Source organism: Lepidochelys olivacea (genome assembly GCF_965140295.1).
Source record: "Lepidochelys olivacea isolate rLepOli2 genome assembly, chromosome: 10".
NCBI lineage: Eukaryota > Metazoa > Chordata > Testudines > Cheloniidae > Lepidochelys > Lepidochelys olivacea.
Genome location: NC_140420.1, coordinates 60726629 through 60748097, shown reverse-complemented (window position 1 = coordinate 60748097; position 21469 = coordinate 60726629). Strand labels below are relative to the sequence as shown.

Below are 21469 nucleotides of genomic sequence, written 5' to 3'. Positions count from 1 at the left end.
ATAAAGCAGAACTTTTTCTCTCAAAACAATAGCACCCAGTTTTCTCAGTCTTTTCCTGCAAGTTTCTGTAAGATTTCCCAAAAAGGTGAGTCAGTGTATTTTTGTGTAATTGGAATCCCTTTATTAGTATATACTTTAGATCAGGCATCAAATTACATCTTACAATTGTATTTTAACATATTTGATTAGGTTCACTGTTTTGTTGCCCCAAACATACACAAACTGCTTAATTTCTTATTTGATATAGGGCAAAGATATCAGAAATGCAGCATTTTAAAGAACAATCTAAACATATATAAAGGGATACTTAACTTGCATTTTCCCAATGCTCAAAAATGGACATGCTGGTACCTTTCAAAGGGAAAATATTCTCTGCCTTGGTGGAGTCTGAGCACCCTTCATTCGAAAGTGTATTTTAGCACCTAACTGCTTCACCCTATCAGCATACCCCTGGCTCATCTGTCAAATGATTGTCAGACAGTATTAAAAATTAGAATTTAGATAGCAAATACAATTCATATCAGTCAGCCAAGGCACTGATCATCAAGTTTATGCTGCCACTGTGTATCAGTTAGCAAATCTTACAATTAAACTTTACCTTCGTGTCAAACTCCTGCAATTGTTATTTATCTAATTTTAAATTATATGTTTTAGCAGCAGTTGAAACTGAGTGTGTTAGCGTTTAGAATATTCTAAGTTGACATTTAATTCAAGTGGATCTACATTTTTGAATCCATGCACATCAGTTTTCCCCAGTCTCTTTTTGAAAGTACAAACTGTAATTCTATTTTAATTTAAAACAAACAGCATACAGGTATATACATTTTTAAAATAAGGTAGTTTTCCAATTGAATTTACCTCCTATTAACATCAGGAATGAAACTGCAAATTATGATTTTTCAGTGTAATTAGCAGTGACAAGAAAGTAAATAATACTTAAAGTGTTTTTGAAAGGCTTCCCTAATCATGGTGCAGATAATAGTTGTCCACTGAAAGTTATTTATCTGAGTGCAACACTAACAACACTTTGGATGAAGAAAATACTACTAAGAATATCCAATATACCTATACTTTAAAACAATTTTTCTGTCAACATAATTACAAAAGTGTTAAGTTACATTATACATGGTAAAAAGTTAGATTTATTGCATATTTGAACTAGCCTGGTTTTCTGGCACAGATTCGAGTTCCAGTGGTTATACAGGTGATGGTTCCAGTCTTCAAACTGGAAGCCAACATTCTATCAGCAGCCTTTTCCAAACAGTAAAACTTGCATCGGTGTTAGTTGCTCTAATAGACTGTCCTAAAGGAAGAGTTCTTTTAAATATGGAAGGAAAAATACACAAAAACACTTTCCATTGTTACATTTTAAGCAGCCTATTTTCCCCTACTGGCATACAGTAAAAAGCTAAGGTTCCACTGCAGTAAATATAGATAAAATGTGATTCTGCCATCCCTTGTAGGTGCGAAGATGCAATTTACACACCCCTGGAGGGGTATGGCATACCAAATTAGAAAAGCCTTGGGCAAAAGTCCACTGAGGAAAACTGCCACTGAAGCCAATTATACCACGAATTATTAGCTAGATAAAAGGTAAATTACATTGTCCCTCCCTGGACAATAAAGAGGTATATATTATCTCAAATGAAAGGCTTTATGTTATGCATCACTGATAATAAGGTTTTGTATAATTACAGAATTACAAAAAGTATTGTCCAAAACTATCATCTGCAGGACAGCTGTTTCATACCAATTGCCTCATTTTTATAATTACAAATAGTATTGGATGACTTGCAAAATAACTTTTGCTCAGTAACGTGTATTTTTCTCCCAATAAAGAATTAAGAGAGTACCTTCCCTTAAAAGATATAATGAAATAATGTCTGGTGCTTCTCTCTCTCTCACACACACACACACACACACACAGAGAAGACAGATGTGCATCTAGGGTGTGTTTAATCACCTTTCATTTCAAATATCAGAAGAATCAATAATGCACAAGTCAGAACTCTGAAGAGGTGAGTCAAAAAACCGTAAGTAAGTTGAGGAGGGAAAGAAAGAAACAAAGAAAGAGACAAGGGACAAGGTTTTTAGGACTCTTCTTCCATAGCTATATCCTCTTGCAATTTCTGAACCATTTTCTCCTCCAGCCGTTTTCCTTTGCCTTCAAAAGAAAAGACAAATCAAGCATTTTAACTGAATACACTTAACAAAAATTGTCTAGAGGGAATTCTCAAATTACAGCAATCAAGTTAACACACACTTATTATGACCTTTATCATCAGCTAGCCATACTGATAAAGAGGTTTTAACAAAAAGAGAGCTGTCATTACTTTAAAGCAATAACTAAAATCAGCTTCACTTTTGCATAATACACTGAACATTCCCCTCATCTAGTACCATGGACTTTCACCAGTTGGCAGTATCAATCAGAACTTCATGCAGTAGTATGAACCACTCCTTTGGTAAAGGAAGCAAAACTGAGAGGCTCCTGCTCACTTCTCCAGATTTAGAAGAACTGTCCCAGCAAAAAGGACACCAAGGGGAGGATTAAAGCGGAGAGAAATGTAGGCAAAAGCACTATGCTCTTTTACACTGCCCACTGTTAGCACCACACAGAAGACAGCTACAATATTATAGACAATTTGTTGTAATGGATTATATTAACATTACCATATAAAATATAATAGTATTTTATAATATATCAAATCAACATCCCCCAAGATCAATTTTTTCAAGGCATTAATAGACAAATATTCAGCTGCTCTCCATTCTATGTAAGGGTAGTTGTGTGCCTAATTGTATGCAAAAGATGGAGATCGTTTGAAAACATATCCTGTAAAAACCATATCTAAGAATAAAACAAAATTCACAAATAAGACAATGTCTACACAATCTATTTTACCAATAACTTTTAATGCATAACCTAGTATTCGTAGTTAAAAAATTTTGGACCAGCAGAAAACCAGTTAGGAGGAACAGATTTTTCCAACTGTAACTCAATTGGAACCAAGAAAAATGTAAAGTTTGCTCAGTAATGGAGAATATAAATTTGTATCTATGCATTCACCAGATACATTTTGGTTAATATTAACAACCTATTTTTGAATTGTCTAGTTAATTAGCTGTATCACATTAAGTTTAATAAACATTTGCATTTGAGATGTCATTACAAACACTCAATTATAGAATGAAAGACAAGATGAGTGAGGTTCAATAAAAGATAATACCTCATCCGCCTTGTCTCTCTCATGTCCTGGGACCAACATGGCTACAACACTGCAAACAACTGAATTATAAAATGTCACTTCCTCAAAAGGGATTATTTGCTATTGAGTCCAACATTTCAAGAAGTCTGACATTGTACAGATGTAGTAACTACAATGTGCTCAATGTGTGCCAACGACTGATTTTAAAATGATGGAGACCAGACATATAACGAGTATTTTGATACTGTAGAATTTGAATAGGTAACAGACACTGATGGAATTCTGTCTGCCATGGGTGAAGGCCAGATGGGGGAGGTTGTTCTTGTGGGAGAAGGAGTGAGAAGGGAATTATATCTGGCTCATTAAATGATGGATGTTGCTCAAAATAATTATACATGAACTATCCAACCAAGGATTAAATAAATCCAGTTCTTACCGGCATGTGGAGCCCGAACAAGGTGTATGTTTTGCTTGACTTCTTTGATGTCTTGTGCCTTCTGCAGTTCTTTGCTCTTTTTTAATCTGAGAATAAGGGGGGGGTTATTATTTGGAGATTATATACTAAAGCTTACTTTCTTTTTTTTAAAATAAATGTATATACATCATGTGTAGGGCTCTATATCTGTCACGGAATTTGCAGAAGTCACAGATTCCATGACTTTCCGCAACCTCCGTGACTTCTACAGCTACTGGTGTGGCTGACCCCAGGGCTGCCCAGGCAGCTGCTCAGGTGGCCCCAGGGACAGCCACACCAGCCACTGCTGGAGTAGCCCCACAGCCAGCTGTGGCCAGTGCAGCTGGCCATGGGGACCACCTGAGCAGCAATCCTGGGGGCTGTGGGAGCTGCGGCAGGTGGGCGGCCTCAGGGGTAGCCACTACTCAGTGGCCCCCAGCAGCAGGTGCCATTGGCCCACCCCCTGAGAGCAGCCCCTCCCCCGCTATGATTTAGTTAGGGGTATAGAATACAAGTCACGGACAGGTCATGGGCCGTGAATTTTTTTCATTGCCTGTGACCTGTCCATGACTTTTACTACAAATACCCACGACTAAATCGTAGCCTTAAGCATGTGTATTAAGTCTTAATGAAATTCCACATCTCTCTCAGAGTCCATTCTGGAATTATAGTGGCAGTTACAACTTAAATAGAATCCAATAAATACTGATGCAACGGGATGACAACGAAAGAAAGTTTCAAACTATGAGAAGTTTATTCAGATTTTGAAAAACCTCAAACAACATACAAGTCTTCCCCCACCTTCCTCCAAATATCAGAATATAGCTCCTAATGTTTGGCAAGACCTCCTTTCCCTTGAACAGTCAGCATTATGTAGATTCATTTCTCAAGCTTCCTAGTGTGTTACCATGCTGACCAATATTGTCTTTGTTTTCTTGTATTCCCCAGTCTGTTTCTATCTGCTGTCTGTTGCCTTAAACTTAGACTGTATGCTCCTTGGGGCAAGGACTGTTTTGTTGTGTTATTGCAACGCCTAGCATGGTCCTAGTCCATGACTCTCCTGTGTACTACTGTGCTACACATAATAAATTAATAATACTTGCACTACCGTTCGTGTGTAAGAAGCAAACATCCATTTAAAATTTGCGAGCATCATCTCCATGGAGCAAGGGCTATCTCTCTGCAGCATGCCTGTACAGCATGATGCAACCCAGAACCTGACTGGGATTTCTTAAGTGCTACTGCAAATCCTTCTCACCTGTTCATGATAAATTTAGCTTGGCGTTTTTGTTTGATCTCTTCCACTCTCTTCATTGCATCAACTGAAACAAAAAAAAAAACAGTTTTTAAATATTTTTAAACATGTATGTTTGATAATCTAATTAACATGCTGAAACAATTTAACTAGTACTGTTTTAAAGGCACATTTTACTATAATGTGTTCCTTAATATGCACAGAACCCAGAATAAAAGAAACATCTAACAATTATAACAGAGAAGTTCTCTTTGCAATGTAGTACTGACAGATACTATTCTGTAGCTAGAAACTATCATCAATTTTACTTTAAAATTTCAGTTCAAGTTTCCACTTTGTCTATACAACCTCTCTCTTATCCCTTCCATCCTTTCTCACAATGGAGGACTTTTGTTTCTAGTTCACCATTATCCAAATGTCATTACCCTTTCCCCCTTAATAATACTTCTTCCTAACTTAAAAATAAATGATGGTCTCACATGCCACAAAATTATCATGATTGCTATATTTTGTTTCAAACTAGTGTAGAATCAATGGGATCAAAAGAACAGGACAGCATAGCTTTAAAAGACAGCAGGAGACAGAATCACTCAAACACTAACATAGTGGTTAAGAATGCAGTTTGATTCTATACTCTGATTCTCTAACACAGAGGTTCTCAAACTGTGCTCCGTGGACCACTGAGCTCCATTCAGGTGGTCCATGGATAGTTCCCTCTAAGGTGCGCACCTCGGCTGCCGCACACAAGAGAATGAAGGCAGGCATGGCTCCACTAATTAGGTGCCTGGACCCTAGAGAAGACGCACATGTAAGGCGAGATGGTGGCCTTGGGGGAAATAAGGGGGAAGGTGGGATGAGAAGAGTGGGTGGGGGGAATTTGGGATGTGCAGGGCTGCGGCAGCCGGAGAAAGAGACTGCTTTCCCAGCTCTAGGACTGCGGCTGCCGGGGAGAGATGGCCCTCCTTCCCAGCCTCAGCTCTGTGGCTAGTGTGGCAGGGGAGAGACCCCCCACTCCTTCCCAGCCCCAGCTCACAGGCTGCCGCAGTGGGGGAGAGAGGGCACATCTATCACATTAAAAAGGTAAGGCTACTGATATTAAAATATGAGTGTGCTTTTGTTTGTAGAACAAAAAAAGTTAATTATTTTTTTTAATACAGCGCTTTTATCCAAAGCGCTTTATAATAGTTAGCTAATGGTACAAACAACATTTGCAAAGATCATCAAGTGGCCTGCTGAGACCCTCAGCAATTTTCAAGTTGTCCACAACAAAAAAAGTTTGAGAACCCACTGCTCTAACAGTTCTTCAAAAAAATAAGGACAAAGTGAAACCCAATGCCTGCCCACAGCCTGACCACCCAAAAAGTTTGAACTCTTTTGAACAGCGATGTGAAACGAAAAACCAATATAAGGAAGATCAGGTTAATCCAAGATTAAAGATGCATAATTCCAGTAAAATATGCTCTCCTTCCACTCCCAAATCTCTTACCTATAATTGATGAGGTTTACAAATGACTGCTCAATCAAACCTAGGGCTTGATTGACGGTGCTGTAAATTGAATAGGCAGCACAGGTATACCAACAAACTCTGCAGAGCAAATATGCTGTCACAGTAACATACTAACTTTTTTTAAAATGTAAACAATGCAAAGACAACCTAAGCATCACTCTGAGATCATGTTATAAGTGACAAGTAACGTAACGCTTATTTTTAAAACAGAAACTCACCAACTCCTTGCTGTTGGGAGTGGAAATTTTTTATTGAAAAAATGGACTACTTGTGCAAACAGACTGAACATTAGGTACCTACTAGCAAAGATGTAATATATATTTACACAGGAACCTAAATATAATTGTGGAAACACTTAAGGTGAGTCATTAGAAAATGAAGCAGGAGTCCTAGCAGTTATGACTTTTTAGACAAAGGAACAGCACATTTTTGAATCACGATTCTCTTCAACTATTTACTATTTTGTTGTTGAAACAATTGCAAAATTAGCTATTTAAGTCTTAACAAAACTTAATATTAATTTTCAAAAATATATTTACTTAACATCACACCATCACAGGAGCAAAGAGTTAAGTAATTTACATGAATTTTAAAAGGTCTGGACAATTTTACTAGCAACTTGCATAGGTTCACATCTAAGGGTAATCACCCTGAAGCATGAGATTTGTCATCTGATTGCTGGAGGAATGAAGCTTTTTTTTTTTTTTTTTCATATGCACATAAACAAACCATTAGACCAATGCATGATGGGTTTTTCTTCACTTCCATCTGAGGGATCCAGTCAGAAGCAGGTCCGTGAACATGAAAGATCAATGATCTGATTTGTATGGCAAATCCTGTGCTCTTAACAATAGGATTGTGACAAAATGCTGAACACAGACCAAGTCAGAGTTTTTAGAGTGGTACTCCATTTTTAATTCCCACCATCATACTTCTCCCTCAAATGCAATAGGCAATGTCCAATCTCCTTAATTTTCTGGCTTTTTATTGGCATTCCTGACAAAGTCTTTTGGTCAAATTGTTTGTTTTAAAAAACTAACAAGGACAAGAACATTTCTGGTAGAAAGCTATAAATCTTCAGAGCTATGGTGATCTATTGTGTAACTATGTATTTGGAACTTGTGTAATACGTATTAAAAATGCCTAAGAATGAAGAGCATTAACGACTTAACATGTTACACATTACTTGCTTTCCAGATTGCATTTTAAAAAATTTAAGCTGATTTTAAGAACAAACACATACAAAAGTCATTCCAACATTAGTAAAAGCATTTTAAAGAACTGTTATACGTATAAAAGTCAATTTAACAGATTGCTCTGAAATTAGGTATTCAAAAATGCCTCAAAACAGACATCAAGTTTCAAACAGGAGAATGTGTTTTACTGCAGAGTTATATACCTATGAAAACTGTTTTGTAATTAAAGTTCTGTGAATGACAATGATTTACAAAGGCAAATAAATATTGTAATTTATGATTACAGTTGATAACTGAGCACCATTATATAGAGTGATAAGACAATCATATTCTATTACTATTGTTTTGTAGAAATGGAAGCAGAAAACAAAGTATATCTGTAATCCGAGTAGAATCTTAGTTTTAGTGCTGAGTTGTCCCTATCAAGTTTGATATTACCCTTTTTACAAATTAAGTGGAAAAAACGTGTGGACTCATTTACCATAAAAGGCATCAATCATATGGGACAGGTCTATCTAGATTATAATGAAAAATTACATTTTATTTTTTTATGAGAATACCAAGACTAATCCATTTCATATCAATGATGTGCAGCTGGGAGGCAGAACAAAAATTCCTGTTTTAGGTTGGGGCACATTTAAAAATAAATCTCTTTTCAGGTTTCTAGTATTTACAAAAGACTAATTATAAATATGAACATCAAGGTTTAAAGTCTTCTGACAACTGTACATGGATAGAAGAGCTTATTTCCAGCTAGTCTTCTACAAAAGCTGGCATTTCCTAAAGTGACTTACCGGTTTTGCTCCACAGCTCTCTCTGGTATTTCACTGGCTCATTTCTACGTTTTTCAAACTCAAATGAATTATCCTGTGTAAAAAAGGAAAACGAATACAGCTTACATTGAGACACAGTAAGTGGGCAATACATAGTTTTAGGAACAAGTAGCTGCATAAATATCCACAATTTATATTTGTGAAAAGAAATCTAAAGGATCTCAACATAAAACTCCCTTCATTTTATCTGACAATACGATTGAACAAGATATATAATCTATTATAGACATTTCTCTAGACCTAAAACAAAAAAATTTAAATACAAAACATCTTAGCAGCTCTCAATACTAATTTCTGCTACATATCATTGAATTCTAAACTTAATATTTAAAAATATACTTTTGTGTTAGGTCTTAAAGGGAAGTACCCCTTTTTTCCCCTGTACGCCCAAAGCAGGGGTGAAGACCAGAAATTACCCAATATGATCATTTTCTGAGGTAACGTTGAGTCTTGGCAGGGGGTGAATAATCCCAGAGCCCTGTTGTGATGGCTAAGAAGGAACCGATAGCTTGAGAAGCATTGCTCTATCTGATGTGGGGGACCAGCAATTTTTTTCCCCAATATGCGCACAGACCGGCAGCTGATGGCTCGCAGACCACCACCAGTCTGCGGACCACCACTTTGAGTAGCACTGCCATAGAAGACTCTCATAGCAGCAGCAGGCAGTAATGCTAAGAGGCAGAACTATGCACTCTGACCTATGCTATGTTACTGTGTTAATTTAACAAGATAGGGGAGAAAATAGGCATGAGAGAAACACCTCTCACAAAGATATTTAATAAGAGGAAGCAGGCAAGCAAACAGATTGCCTCAGACATGAGCTACCAATGAGAACATTATGCAGGGGGTTCTAGGTGGGCACTAACCCTCTATATATTAATCACCACAGAGAGTTGTCTGCAGAGAAATAGAGAACCACTGCCAAACAGACCTCTATGCCCCCTTATCCTCCCTTCATCTCACTGAAAACACAATCACTGACTTCTCCACTGCTATGGGACAGCCCCGTTTTGGAGATGTGGAGGCTTGAGCCGATTCTCTCTGCCTTCAGATAAGCAAAGGATTCCTTCTTCTGTGAGAGTTGAACTATACAGACATCACCTGCTGTGCTTCAAAGGGGCACACTGACTGCAAGCAGAGGGAAGGAGAACAGCCAACACAGACTGTTTGACATGGTTTTCCCTGTTCCCACCACCTCTAACATATCCTACACACAGCAATCATGACTTTTTTTAAGTGGTTAGTTCCCAGCAGGCCCCTTCCTCCCTCACAAAGTAATCCCTGCATGGCTGTCTCTGGACCTACCTATTCTCTCCTCTCACTCTCCACATGGCTGTTGCTACACATCTTGATGTAGGATGGGCATCATCCACACCTGCCTTGCTCCCCCAGTGATGAAGTATCTGGAGGTCAGTGGCATTTAATTCTGTTGAGCTCCATCCTGACCAGCTACTAAGAGCACCATAGCAGCATCTCTGCCCAGTGTGGCAATAGCTGGGCTACCTTCTACTACCTGTCCACTCCATGCTGTTGCTAAGAGAGTGCCCTGTGGCGCTCCCTCTCAAATATCAGTAGGACAGGGTTTATTCATGGTTTTGAGATGGAGATTTTGGGGACCCCACATCACTACCACCCTCCAAACAGCAAACATATTGGCCGTAACCCTCACGTTTTTGTTAGTCAAGGACAAGTCACCATTTTAAACAAAGAAAACTTGGTTTGAACGGAGAGCAGAGTGGGCAGCAGTTCTGAGTCAGCACCAGGTAGTTACGCACAACAAAATAACTAAAAATGGTATCAGATGGCTATTCACGGAGTCTAATATATCATTTGCTTGTTTCCAGATAGTTCTCAGAAAAATGCCGAAGTACCGCTTGTAAACGGTCTCACACAATTTAACATCATTCACAATCTTCATTGAAAAAAATCTTACTGAAGGTCAGTTTTAAAGACACTGGAAGACAAAAAAATTCCTTTTTTATCTGTTAGCTGGAACTGCAAAGTTAAGCTGTAAAGAAAATACCAATCCTTTAAACTCCTCTGTATTTGAACATCTTCATTTGATAAACATCTTAACAGCAAGAAGAGAGAATGCAGAGTGCTAAAGGCCAAATCATTTTGCTATGGCTCTTAACAGTTAGAGCTGCAGACCCTCAACACCCAGGAACTGCATCCCTAATTGGTAACTATCCTATTCTCTTTCCAAACCAACTTCAGATTGCTTACTGCTTGGAGAAACATTCTAAATTATTTATTGTCTATGTAGATGTAATTTACATTACATCCTTCTGCCAAAAATCATGTTTGTGCAGTGAACTTAAGAAGCAAGAGTAAGATATTAACATTTTGGGTGAAGGACTATAGGTTTGGGAGGCAAGGAGTGAGTTTTGTTTTTTGGAGCTGGGGAGAAGGACACTGAGTGAAGCTAGTTCTAGAAAAAAGCAGAACAGAGTAACTGTTTTATGCTTTCTCCATGTCATTGTCTTTTCAGTTACCACCTAAACAGTGAAAAGAAATACTTTGCTCACCTATAACACCTTTCAGCCAACGATTGCAACACACTTTGCAAAAAAATTAAGGCTCACAACACCCTTGCTAGGTATGCAAGACCCCTTTTTACAGATGCTGAAGAGAGGTATGGTTACATAGGTCATCTATGGCAAGAATCAGAGAGAGAATCCAGATCTCCGCGCTCGATTTTATGCTTTAACTACAAGACTAACTTCTCAATAAAAGAAGCAAGGAACATGAACCCAATGGTTTTGCAGGAGCCATAAGATCACCATTAAACATCTGATCACGTCAGACTACAGACATTTCAAAAGACAAGAAAAACCTAGAGAAATCTCCTGGGGTTCTAAAAACTTGTAATATCATTACTAAGCTTTAAGAGCCATTTGTACAGAAAAGTTAGTTAGGAAGCAGTTTGCAACTTTTCATAGTGATCCTTCTTGGTACTTTGAAAGTAAGACTTAAACCCAAATTATATTCAAGGGAGTTAGAAAAAGTTCTGGGTGGCTCCAGTCTACTTGAACTAGGGGAATTTTCAGAAATCAAAATGCAACAACCTGGACTAGATCCATCAATTAGGTCAGGAGTTAGAAATGCCAGGAGTAGTAGTCTAAATGTAGGTCCTAAAGACGATCTGGTCAGTTTAATTCTGAACCAAGAATCCTGGTAACAACCCAAGCTCTGAAAGGGGAGAGGATGAGAAGTACAAAGACAAGTATTTTGTTATGTCCTAAATTATTCTGAGTAGCCTTAACGGACACCAACTAGAATTGCAAAAAGTTTTATACAGCTGTCTCAGGAAGTCTCTCCTCTACTATACTGAGGAAAAACTTCTCATGAGTATTCCCAGACTAGCTGATCAAATGCCACTCAGAAAGACAGCCCCAAAAACTAAGCATTAATAGATGTTTCATCCAGTCTAAGTACAGCGGCAAGAAATCCCCGGAGAAAATCATCATCTATTAGTACCAGAGATCTGAACACCCTCTAAGCAAAAAGTGGCTGCAAAAGCCTCTCAGCACCCCAGAAGTGCTCCTAAAAAGGTACACACAGCACTGTCCAGTTGCTGATTACATTACAGCTAATAACATTCATTTGCTGCTGGCAATGCTAAAAAAATAGCTAAATACTGACTGGCTAATGTTCAGTTCAGCACATATATTTTAGTGGTATTTTGATAGGTAGTTCTGGTGCTAGCCATGACTCTGTAGACAATTCCACCTCTTTTCAGTTTATTTTCCCTAATAACAGGAACCCTTTAGATCTAAATAGAGCTTTCATCTACAATATACTATAACTTGGCCTTATATTTGACAGTTTCCTTTTTAATTTTTGTTTTTCCCTTTTCTTTATAATTAGAATAATGTCAGCTTCTGTTAGGATACTGTTAAGCCTAAAATCTGAAGTGAAGAGCTTAAGAGAATGTGAGAACAGAACCAACTAAGATCTTCTGACCATTCTTCCTACTCCATCAGCTCAGGGATCTCAAACAAAAAAAAAACCTAAAAAAACCCCCACACCCAGTAATTCTAAATTAGTTTTTAACAGTATAGTAACACACAGCACCTCTTCAGAAGACCCAGTTATTACATGGCTGCCTAAAGATTATGTCTGGCAGGCACATTAAAAACCACACTCTTGGATAACTGCACAATAATATCCACAGGGAAGTTACATAGACAGCAGTAGGTCACCAACAGTGCCAAAAAAGTATTGAGCATCCTTATTTTGCTGTTAATAAAAGCTAATAAAATCCCAATAATCCTCTATTTAAGGACTGTCCTAACCATGTATGCATATTTAATCAATTTCTCCCAGGGAAGTAAATCTGTCTTGAAATTCTTTTTAACTTTTTTTAAAATCTATTTCATGCTTGGAAAATGAAAGAATCCTTGTGGGGGAAGATTCTTCTTATAATTCTCTCCTTAGAGAGAAAGATCAACAAAGTTAACTGCCTTACACTTGAGAAATCTATACAGTCTACAGATTAAATTAAAGATGCTTCAGAACAAAAAGTATATTACATGGGGAAAAATGCTAAAATGAAAGTAAACAAGGGAAATATTCTTTTCCAATAAATAAGTTTTGAGTCTGAGGAAAGTGTAAGTAAGATGTTCGTCAAAACTGCATCATCATAACTGCCGCACATGAAGCGCTGAAAATCTAGAACTTGATGAGCGGACCAGTTAACGACAGGCATAAGAACAAACTGGTAGGCGTTAGTTTTCTCTGATATGACACCTGCCCACACAACCAACCCCATGAGTAAACACTCAAATATCCATGCTATCAAATGTGGGTACAATAGATAAAAGTGCTGTATACGTGAACTACCTGATTTGCGGACACCAGTGTACTCATCCAAGTTGTCATTTGCATCCCCAATCAACAACAGGTGCAGTAATTTTAAAATTTTCACTCCTTAATTAGGACTTGTCTACACAAAAAAGTTGTACTGCTTTAACTATACCCACATAGTTCTTTACAACTGCCCTTCCCCTGGCCAGTGTGGATACAGTTATACTAGTATAGCTTATCCCCATACTATCAGTTAAAAAATTTTGTCTAACCACCATAATTGTACCAGTACAAAAGTTCTGGGTAGACCAGGCCTCTGTGAATGCCTATGTTCAAGAAAAATTAAGAACTTCTGCACCCTACCCCCATATCTGTCACTGAATGACTTGCAAAAAGCCAAACAAACCATCTCTGCATTTTGTTTTGATTTCTGTAAAAAAGGAGGTGATACATAACTTACAGGTGGGTTGCAAGGTTTAATTTGCATTTGTAAAATACTTTGAATGCATTGGATGAAAGATGCTACAGAAGTGCAAAATACTATGTTGTTGTTGTCCATGCTGCCCATCCCTCTCAGCAATGAAGAACAAACCTTTTTCACAAGGCTTTGGGCCTTGCTGCCCCTGTACGTCTGGAAAGCCAGAAACCCAGAAAAAAAAACCTCTGTAAAACTAATTTCCATTTGTTTTTACTGCTGAATGTGTGGTTTGAGGAACAGATTTTAAAGGAATCTCCAAGTCTGTGACTCACAGTAGTGTGGAAGCTCAGGCATTTACTTGATAAATTGGGAACAAAACATCTCGAAATTTAAATAATCGTAAGACTGTACATTAAAAAGTGATTCAAGCAAAATGGGCAGTTCTTTGCCACTTCACAGCATCATTATCTGTGATAAGATTAGCCATTCTTATCACAGATACTGCATGTTTATGACCATAAAGTTTAAAGCTACAATTACTACTACATTATTCTTCACATGTCAGACAATCCTTTTCGATTCTAAATGATTAGGAGTGCCATGAAGAATAAAAATAATGGTTATATCTATTTATTTTCACAGTAATTCAATGTTATCAAGCAAGAAGAAAGCACAACACATTTAAACTGAAAATACAGAAGCCTAATTAGAAAGGCAAATTTCAGGGTGAAGAGTAAAGAATGGCTAGTTTTAAACTTTCAAAGAAAAGCATGCTGCATATTTGTGCTTTATTACTGAGAAAATGGAAAGACCAAACTGTATTTTTAAAGCACTGATTTTGTTCTCACTGTCTCTGGGGTCACACAAGCACTTCCACACCGTGACTTGCCTGGCTATGGCACTTGGAGTATTGCACATGTAATGTTCATGTTTTGTTTTTATTCTTGGCCAGGACTTAAACACACATAGAAGAGTGTTTAAATTCTTTAGTAGCACAGCAGTACCAAGCACTTACCACTGTTAGTTCTTTACCAACTGCTTTTCGGAAGGCTTTGGTCCATCTGACCTTTCTGGGATTTCGTTTCTTTTTAAAGTTTTTGTGGCATTTTGATCTGCAGAATCTAAAGACCTAAAGAAAGATTAAATACAAACAGAAAAAACTTCTATAATCAAAGGACATTATTGCCCACCCATCCAAAATAACTCGGATGTTAATCTTAGTTATAAAAAGAAAAGAAGTACTTGTGGCACCTTAGAGACTAACCAATTTATTTGAGCATAAGCTTTCGTGAGCTACAGCTCACTTCATCGGATGCATACTGTGGAAAGTGTAGATCTTTTTATATACACACAAAGCATGAAAAAATACCTCCTCTCACCCCACTCTCCTGCTGGTAATAGCTTATCTAAAGTGATCACTCTCCTTACAATGTGTATAATAATCAAGGTGGGCCATTTCTGTGGGACCATGCGGGTACCCATCATCTCAGGCATTGGCACCCTGACAGCAGGATTGTCTGGCTATGTAGACTCCCTCCTCAGGCCCTATGCTACCAGCACTCCCAGCTACCTTCGAGACACCACTGACTTCCTGAGGAAACTACAATCCATCGGTGATCTTCCTGGTAACACCATCCTGGCCACTATGGATGTAGAAGCCCTCTACACCAACATTCCACACAAAGATGGACTACAAGCCGTCAAGAACACTATCCCCGATAATGTCATGGCTAACCTGGTGGCTGGACTTTGTCCTTACCCATAACTATTTTAAATATGGGGACAATGTATACCTTCAGATCAGCAGCACTGCTATGGGTACCTGCATGGCCGCACAGTATGCCAACATTTTTATGGCTGACTTAGAACAACGCTTCCTCAGCTCTCGTCCCCTAACGCCCCTACTCTACTTGCGCTATACGGATGACAACTTCATCATCTGGACCAATGGAAAAGAAGCCCTTGAGGAATTCCACCATGATTTCAACTATTTCCATCCCACCATCAACCTCAGCCTGGTCCAGTCCACACAAGAGATCCACTTCCTGGACACTACAGTGCTAATAAACGATGGTCACATAAACACCACCCTATACCGGAAACCTACTGACCGCTATTCCTACCTACATGCCTCCAGCTTTCACCCTGACCACACCACACGATCCATCATCTACAGCCAAGCTCTACGATACAACCGCATTTGCTCCAACCCCTCAGACAAACACCTACAAGATCTCTATCAAGCATTCTTACAACTACAATACCCACCTGCGGAAGTGAAGAAACAGACTGATAGAGCCAGAAGAGTTCCCAGAAGTCACCTACTACAGGACAGGCCCAACAAAGAAAATAACAGAACGCCACTAGCCGTCACTTTCAGCCCCCAACTAAAACCTCTCCAACGCATTATTAAGGATCTACAACCTATCCTGAAGGATGACCCAACACTCTCACAAATCTTGGGAGACAGGCCAGTCCTTGCCTGCAGACAACCCCCCAACCTGAAGCAAATACTTACCAGCAACCACACAACAGAACCACTAACCCAGGAACCTATCCTTGCAACAAAGCCCATTGCCAACTGTGCCCACATATCTATTCAGGCGACACCATCATAGGGCCTAATAACATCAGCCACACTATCAGAGGCTCGTTCACCTGCACATCCACCAATGTGATATATGCCATCATGTGCCAGCAATGCCCCCCTGCCATGTACATTGGTCAAACTGGACAGTCTCTACGTAAAAGAATAAATGGACACAAATCAGATGTCAAGAATTATAACATTCATAAACCAGTCGGAGAACACTTCAATCTCTCTGGTCACGCGATTACAGACATGCAAGTTGCTATATTACAACAAAAAAACTTCAAATCCAGACTCCAGCAAGAAACTGTTGAATTGGAATTCATTTGCAAATTGGATACAATTAACTTAGGCTTGAATAGAGACTGGGAGTGGCTAAGTCATTACGCAAGGTAACCTATTTCCCCTTGTTTTTTCCTACCCCCCCGCACCCCAGACGTTCTGTTAAACCCTGGATTTGTGCTGGAAATGGCCCACCCTGATTATCATATACATTGTAAGGAGAGTGGTCACTTTAGATAAGCTATTACCAGCAGGAGAGTGGGGTGGGAGGAGGTATTTTTTCATGCTTTGTGTGTATATAAAAAGATCTTCTACACTTTCCACAGTATGCATCCGATGAAGTGAGCTGTAGCTCACAAAAGCTTATGCTCAAATAAATTGGTTAGTTTCTAAGGTGCCACAAGTACTCCTTTTCTTTTTGCGAATACAGATTAACACGGCTTTTACTCTGAAATCAATCTTAGTTATGTTACTCTACTGGCACTATTCAGTGCCAATTTAAAGAATCACCATTATTTTTTCCTTATAATGAAAAGTACCAATGAAACTAAAGTTATTAAGTGTAGGACAGAAATTTTAGCTTTCATGGAAGCCAAACCACACCGAACAGCCAATGAGCCTTAGTCTGAACCTGAAGGATCTACCAGAGATTAGGAAATACAGTGCATTCCTCATGCCCATTCTGGCAAAAAAAAAAAAAAAAAAAAATGCCCCACCCTGGTCAGTCTGGTAGCGAGGGAAAAATTTCTTCCCAGTGCAAAAAAGGAACTTTACAACACCACAGCAGACCAAAACAACTGGTCCTTTGCTATTCCCAGGGTGGGAGCTGCTAATCTGGGCACGAAAGAAGGCTCAGGCAGGAGGGACATGGTTTATATACCCTCCCATAAGTGGGGAGAGGCCAATGGCTTACCTAAGCAACATAAACCCACCTGCCAGCTCAGGTGATGCTTCCCTGTCACCACCTCGCACTTGCCTCTCTCAAGAGGGGATCCTTAAGAAAGCCACCGTCAAATTTCCCTACCAGCCCAGACAAAGACCATTCCCCACTTTGAGGTTGTGGGGGTTGCATTTACAGCAAGTTACTTGTGTAACAGCCCTGGTGTGTTTTGGTAATTTCAACTTAAATATAGCTATTAAGCTTTACAGGGTATCCTTTTCATAATTTTGAAAAATAAACTTCATTTTGGTTAGTTCAGATCACATGTCTAAACTCTGGTCTACAATCCACAAAATAGAATTTTAATGGAATAAATATTCATTAACCTTCTTGCAGAGTAATGAATACAGAATATTTACTATTGAAACATAAAATTTCAGTGTAATGAGTAAGATACTTGTACTGTTTCAATGGATCTTTGCACAGAAATATTAAGTTAGCATAATAGGTTTCTGCTGTTGCATGTATAACAAATGCATAATTCTGAGTGTAGTTTTATTTCACAAAATCCTGTTGTGACAGTCTGTATGCACCATTATATTCAATAGGATTTGGCAAAATGAGATTAATATATCACTAGATCATGTAAATATATTAATTAATATAGATTAATATATCACTAGATCATGTAAATCATTATAGAAAGATACTGAACAGGATAAATAATACAAGTGTCAATGTATCTTCTGCAATGATGGTATTATTCAAGTTAGTATGAGCTTTAGAACATTATTTTTACTTTGTTTTATTTTACAAAGTCACATTACTCTGTTTTCACAGTATCTTCAGTTACAGTCTGCTGGGAACATGCATGCATCTATACAGGAATTACCTTTAAACAAACTGATGGTCAAAAAGCTGCAGGGAACAGGATTATTAAATTATCACGCACAGAAGTAACTACAAAACCTTAAAACTGTTCCATGAATTTTCTATACAAGTCACTTAGTCCTAGAGCTAGTGCTTTTCTTACAGGATAAGTGCCCAACCGCACATAAAAATAGTCAGGCTTTGAAAGGTACAGAGAAAAAATACTAAACTACTTTTTAGAACTTAATTTCATCTTTAAGGCCCCAATTCAGAAAGGCACCTAAGCACATGCCTAAATTCTAATGGTTTCAGTTGAACTTAAACATTTACTAAACTTTAAAACAGTATTTCAGCTCACGGTTAAGAGCTCTGCTGAATCAGGACCTCAATGGGTCAAGCATTTTTAGTCTAATACTGATCTTTACAATAGAGCAAATGCTGATATTTACATTTTGCCACACAAGTACTTTCAGTTTTGGCTGGGCAGAAAAGATTTTACCTTAATTAATTTTGGACTACATCTACAATAGGAGCAAGGGGTGTGATTCCTGAGGAGAGTTAACTCAAGTATAAATAGTACTTGTAGCAGAGGCAGTGACAGCAGGGCTTAGCCAGGCCTAGCTCTGACATCCTAAACCCTGCGAGCACGTAGGCCGCATGGCTAAACCCGTGGTTTTCAACCTATCGTCTGCGCACCCTTAGGGGGCCGCGGACTACGGCGAAGATTTCAAAGCAGTCCGCATCTCCATTTGAAAATGTGTAGGGGTCTGCAAAGGGGGGGGGGGCGGGGGAAGGGCTGAAAAGCCCAGGGCTCAGCCAGGCCACCGCCGCCCGCGCTCTGTCGACTCACGCCAGCTCCCCTAGAACGAGTGCAAGTGCGCCCGTGTGAACTGGGAAAAAACCCCCCAAGCCCCGCGCTCTCAGCACACGGCAGCCGGGCGGGAGCGGACGCGGAGCGCCCGCAGGCGTCACGGGCCGCCCGGCTGCGGGGCTACGGCCAGCCCAGGCTGCGCTTTAACGGGCTAGAGCCGGGTCTCCCAAGCCCGCCGCCAGAGCGGAGCCGGTCCTCAGACGGGCCTGCCCTCGCCCCAGGCTGTGTGGCCCCTACGCGGGCTGGGCTTGGACCAACCCCGAGTGGCGATGCGACACCCCCTCCCCCCCCCGCCCGGGCCGCGCCTTCCGCCCCGACCTTGCAGTCGTTCCGCACGAACATGACCCCGTGCCCCGGGTAGATGGGCCCGGAGCAGAAATAACACTTCTCGATGCGCATCTTGCTGCCGACTGAACCCTCCCGGCACCCAGACGCCTGGCCACGCCGCGCCGCGGGAAGTGACCGAATACACCTGACCGGAAGTGTAGCTATAATGCTCCCTTCCGGATAGAGCGTCTCCTCCGTGAGGGAGAGCGACGTGAACTGTTCACAGCGCCCCCTGCTGCTTGTTCATGACCATGAGCAAGGCAGGCACCTGGGCCTTGCTAGGCCCTTGGTGTCCCCCGTGGCTCAGCCCAGTGCCCACAGGAGCCAGTTATCAGCAAAGGAAAATCCAAGGCTATTAAATGTACAGCGGGGGCTTTTGTGGTTAATTTTTAAATTAATCTTCAGAAACAAATACAAAAAGGCAAAGGACCATTGAGGAGAAAAGACATGAAGGCAGGAGCGGGCAGGAGGCTGGGGGGAAGAGCAGCAAATTTCGGTGGAATGGAAGTCCGGCATTATCTGAGCTAGCTCAGCATTTCTTTGTCCAAATGTATCAAGAAACAGGGTCCAACTTTCATTTAATTCAAATAATTGCTCTCTGCGTCAATGAAAAGGGTGTTGTTTTTTAAAGAATTAAATTGGTAATTTTCCCAACTGTTTGAGATAAAAATATAGTTGAATGGCATAAAAATACAACAAAATGTTGATTGTAAACTCTTTGGGGCAGGAACTATCTTCTGCTCTGTGTTTATCCTGCACCTAGCATTATGGCACCCCAATCTTGGCTGGTCCCTTGCCATTACTGTAATTAAGATGATGGATGATTATTAATAATATCTAAAGCCCTGATCATGCAAAGCCTAAATAGCCCCATTGACATGCTGAAGTCTCTGTAGGATCAGGGCATAAACAAAAGTTTAAAACAATCAGCTGAAGTTTTAAAAAATTAAACAACATAAAACAACTGAGATGCTGTTTCAACTTCATTAAAAAAATGTATAACATTTTCTCAGATGTTTAACAGTTTAACAAAATGTGAAACTAAAATCTCATTAGTTTTAAGAAATCAAGGCCCCAGTTCTGCAAGCTGCTGTCTATGGCCAGACCTTTTGGTCCATTTGGGCCCTTCGTGAAATCAATATGACTCCAAACAGCTGCAGGAGTTACCACAATTCATAATACTACAGAATCTGCACAAGTAGAGGTGATAGTCCTCCACCAACCCTGATTAGTAGGAAAAAGTAATTAGTAATTAGCAGAAAAAAGTAATAAGGTTCCAAACTATATTGCTTTTTTTTATGGAGATCCACTGGATTTTGGGGATGGAGATGTGGCTTATTCCATGGGGAGGGGAAAGTAGAGGGTGACAAGACCTTGCCTTGCTCCTGATCTGAAGTAGCTCCACAGGGAGACCCTCATGGAGTTTTTGTCTTCCACCCCAGGACAACCTACTATAGGAGGAATTACTCTTCAAACATGGTGATTTCCACTGGGGCAAAGTGAGGTGCTGTGTATGATTGGAGCCCCTGTGGTAACTGATTGTGAGGTCTGTCATTCAATTCTGGCCCAAATATACTTTTATGTCTCTCACATGTTGGCTGTGTTGTGCCTGTAAGCTACTGACCACAAAAGTAATGGTTTATGAACTTTATTGTTTTTATATTCAGTTTTATTGACTTTAGAGTAATTATACATAACTGTAAACTATGGAGGAGTTAGTGACCAATAATATAGCCAATAATAATTAGGAGTTACTGCAATCCAAATGAAAACTCTTGGGTGAAGATAAACAAGTCCCTCTCAGGACAATATCTTAATTGGATTCCTGATACTACAAGTATAACAAAAGTTTACCTTCTTTTGCAAGAGAAGCCATTACACTATATGTCTGCTGGAAGAACTCACTAACCAGGACTTACCCATAAAAGAGGAAATAATAGAAAAATACATCAACAAATATATAAATAA

General features: G+C 39.5%; 1 protein-coding gene across 1 annotated transcript; it reads right to left on the bottom strand.

Moving 5' to 3' along the window:
* Nucleotides 1-92: 92 nt before the first annotated feature.
* RSL24D1 (ribosomal L24 domain containing 1) lies at nt 93-19641 on the bottom strand. The gene is made up of 6 exons (XM_084641734.1): nt 19493-19641; nt 14697-14810; nt 8416-8488; nt 4922-4985; nt 3646-3731; nt 93-2164 (listed from the first exon to the last, which is right to left on the bottom strand). Exons 1-6 carry the CDS (start codon nt 19571-19573, stop codon nt 2091-2093), a joined length of 492 nt encoding a protein of 163 aa, XP_084497860.1. The 5' UTR covers nt 19574-19641; the 3' UTR covers nt 93-2090.
* Between the last annotated feature and the right edge of the window lie 1828 nt (nt 19642-21469).